The sequence below is a fragment of the Bison bison genome, unplaced genomic scaffold (genome assembly GCF_000754665.1).
Source record: "Bison bison bison isolate TAMUID 2011002044 unplaced genomic scaffold, Bison_UMD1.0 scf7180017849362, whole genome shotgun sequence".
NCBI classification, from domain to species: Eukaryota; Metazoa; Chordata; class Mammalia; order Artiodactyla; family Bovidae; genus Bison; species Bison bison.
The window spans coordinates 13,385-17,156 of record NW_011479935.1 but is presented as its reverse complement, the minus strand read 5'-3'; the positions used below and the strand labels follow the sequence as shown (position 1 = coordinate 17,156).

The window sequence follows — 3,772 nt, the reverse complement described above, 5'->3', positions numbered from 1 at the left end:
GTAGGTGGTCTTTACACCCTTTAAAGCTTAAGAAGTGCTGCTTTTCACAATTCTTTGCTGCTGCCATATGACCAGGAATTAGAAATTCAGCTTTGTATCAGTGTCATTTTGATTAAGTCTGAGATTCAGAATCCTCACCTGTAAAATGAGAGGAGCATGGTTCTTTTTGAATCCATGGAGTCCCATTTTTGACTCCCCAAAATGTTTTGGGCATCATAGCCAGCACAATATCTTCTCTTCTTTCAAAATGCTTGTGAGCTATTGCAAATGTACTATCAGAATCTCTGCTGAGGAAATTCCTCTGAGAAGAGAGAAGATGCAGAAATATCAATTCTGACCTGATGACAGAGGTGGGGAACATTAGGAAAAGCATTGGATTTTTTTAGTTCCTAAGTGTAGATAATATGCCCTGTTTAAAAGGAACACATCTCTGAAATAGACATCAGAGTATCAATTTCATTCCTGTGAGGACAGAGATTTTGCAATAAGGGGTCATGCCCATGTCACAGTATTTTTAAAGGAACACCCTCAAGAGAAACAACGAACACGTGATTAGAGTTTCTATTTAGAAAGTTATTTGAACATAGTTCTTATTCTTCAAAAAAAGATTAAAAAAAGAGAGAGATTAAAACAAAACCTTGAATTGAATGTAGATTTGTCAAAGGAAAAATAAAAGCTTAGCCATAACTAAGATTTAAAATTTACTAGAATAGATTTAAAATTCCCAGTTGCTTCTAATATCAAGCCCAAGTCACAGTCCGTCTAGATAAGGGCCCAGCAGTACTTTTGGAGTTTTACCTCTGGTGGCACAATCTCCTCTGAAAACTGAGCTACTTGGAACATAAATGCATGGAGGCTGGGTCTAATAGGACTAACTGGATTTCATCATTGAGAACCAAACTGGGAATAATGTAGTCATTTCTAAAGCCCAGTTCTATGGCATCTAGTAGCCCAGTCAGCTCACAGATGGACCTTTTCAGCCCTCTCCCTGATACCTGTACCTTGAAAGTGAAAGTTGCTAAGTCGTGTCAGACTCTTTGCGACCCCATGGACCCCAGTCTGTGGAATCCTCCAAGCCAGAATACTGGAATGGGTAGCCTTTCCCTTCTCCAGGGGATCTTCCTAACCCAGGGATCAAACCCAGGTCTCCTGCATTGCAGGCAGATTCTTTACCAACTGAGCTATCAGGAAAGCCATGTGTACCTTGGGCACATGCTAAATTCCATGCAAGGGAAAGGGACACTAACTCTGAGTGCCTCGGGTCTCAGAAGACAAGACCTCACCCCTCAACCTCTCAGTGGAGACCCTACGTTTGTCATTGTTTCCTGTCTTTCAACCTAAGTTTCTACTTTTCAGTGCTAACTTCCCTCCATAAAGAATGAGCTGGTTTATTTCCTCCTCTTCTTCCTCCTGCTTCCTCCTGTTCCACAACATACAGTTTTCACCTTTTTGCATTGGGTGCCTCTGATCAACCTCAAAGAGAGGTTTCCTAGACTGAACTTAAAGAGATATAACCCCTGTGTTCTGCCTCTATGTATATCCCATGCCTTGATATGACTCAGTCCTTCTTCCAAAATCTGCCTACTATGTGCCTCTTCCTCTCCCAGAGGTATTAATAGAAGAGGCAGCCCTCCACGTTTACAATTTACCATGTCAGAAAAGAAATAATGGAAAATAGAGAAGAGTTATAAAGCGACAAACATAATACAATCCAGAGACGGATATGGAAGAAGTTCCAAGAGAATGAGAAGCAAGGGGACAGGCAATCCAAGTGGGCTAGGGGGACTAGCCCAGAAGGCTTCTTGGGAGAGATGTTGTTGAAGGGCCTGGGGCCCCTGATGCCAGGTCACAGGGTCTAAGACAGACTGAGTGGGCTTTCAAAGGAGCACAAGTAAGCTGGGGAAAGGAAACCAGGGAGAACCACTGAAAACCTGGCCCTCTCTGCAGCACCTAACATGACCCTTTGCCACCCCCACATGCTTTAGGTTACAATGACAGTCTTCAAGAGGAAATGAATGTAGACTGTCCCCCAGGCCAGTACTTCATCCAAGACGGTGATGAGGATGAAGACAAGAAGGCCTGCCAATTTAAGCGCTCCTTCCTGAAGAACTGCTCTGGCCTGGAAGACCCAACTTTTGGCTACTCTACTGGACAGCCTTGCATCCTTCTAAAGATGAACCGGGTATATTGGCCCATGATACTCTGGCGATGAAAAGTGGATGAGTTGGGTAGGAAGGCCCTGGCCACTCCATGTCTCTTGGGTTCTGTCTTTATACACTGTTAAGCTTGGCCATTTTTACCAAGAGCATCAGTAATACAAACAACTGGATAAAACTACCAAGTAATAATTCCTTTTCTCCCTGAACACTTTCTATGTGGATTCTTCTCCAGCACCCCTGAACCTGCCCTTGGATGCCTGTATCAGGAATGAGATCTTGAGCTGTTTGGCACAGGAGACTGACATGAAGGTGGTGTGGGGGGCAATTATTATATTACAAGAAATGCATTTTCCTCCTCTCCTGCCATGCCTTGGGGTGGCAGAGCCTTATTAGGCATGCTCTCCTCTTGACACCAGTACATTCTTTACACCTTCAAGATAATCTTGCTGCGGTTACCATTGTATGAATATCAGCCACAAATAAAACAAGGAGTAAGCTGAGCTGTGTAGCTTTGAAGATATTTTGCATCTTCTACTTTCTGTAACATTTCTGAGAGGACAAATAGATCAAGGTTGTGCCTAAAGAAGTGATGACTCTAGGGGGATTTAGAAAAGCCCTACTTTTTTACTGTCAAACCTGTTAATTTTTTTTCTTTTGCTAGATTGTTGGCTTTCGTCCTGAGCGTGGAGACCCTGTGAAGGTTTCCTGCAAAGTTCAGGTAAAGTGCCCTTTTGAATAAGTACTGTTAGCACACCTGTTTCGTGCAAAAAGATGGGTCATCTCTTCCAAGGGCTTTACCATGGACGGTTGGCTAAGGGTCAGGGAAAGGGTTAATCTTTTCATAACTATGCCTCCATTTATACCTTCAGTCCTCCCTGTTTCCAGAAAGCATTCCATTCATGTGTATTCGTGTGTGTGTGTGTGTGTGTGTGTGTGTGTGCTGATTTATACCTGTGAAAGCCAAGGACTGAACCTCAGCTAAGGGCCACAGCTGGGAACAACAATGTGCCAAGTCATTAATTGGGATTCTGTTTACACTTTTGCTTTTAGCTCTAATTACTTGTTTCTTTGAACTAAACAAGCGGCTTTCATTAGAGTCATTAGTCCCTGGTTTTAAAACTGAATTTCACTTTTTGCAGCAATGACCAGTGGCACTGGGTGTCGCAATAACAAATGACTACAAAGGAAGCATAAACAGAACTCCATTAATATGCTAACTAACTGTCCTTCAAGGGGCCATTAACTCCTATCTCATCTGTGCCAATTAGCTCCCTTGTAGGAAAAAGCCCTAGATCTTGGGTTTGCTTCTTAAACTGGCAGTAGCTGCCTCCTGTTTGCTAACAGCCACTGTACCCCCAGTCCTGGGCAGCTGTCTTACAAATAAGTGAAACCAGGGAATCCCATTCTCAGTAGCAGAAATGCCACTCAAAACTGCAGTCTTGATGGTGGCAGATCAGAAAGCAACAAAAGGTGGCATTTATTCAGCAGTAGTTCACGTTCATGGAGAAGGCAACGACACCCCACTCCAGTACTCTTGCCTGGAAAATCCCATGGACTGAGGAGCCTGGTAGGCTGCAGTCCATGGGGTCGCTAAGAGTTGGACACGACTGAGC

At 43.5% G+C, this 3,772-nt stretch overlaps 1 protein-coding gene across 1 annotated transcript in view; it reads left to right on the top strand.

Annotated features, from left to right (window-relative positions):
- Nucleotides 1–1,179: 1,179 nt before the first annotated feature.
- Nucleotides 1,180–3,772, top strand: part of LOC104993742 (protein ATP1B4) — a 6,875-nt gene continuing 4,282 nt past the window's right edge. The window contains exons 1-2 of the mRNA XM_010847122.1: nt 1,180–2,182; nt 2,821–2,877. Coding sequence (XP_010845424.1) covers nt 2,012–2,182; nt 2,821–2,877 — 228 coding nt within the window. The 5' untranslated portion in view covers nt 1,180–2,011. The remainder of the gene's footprint in view (nt 2,183–2,820; nt 2,878–3,772) is intronic.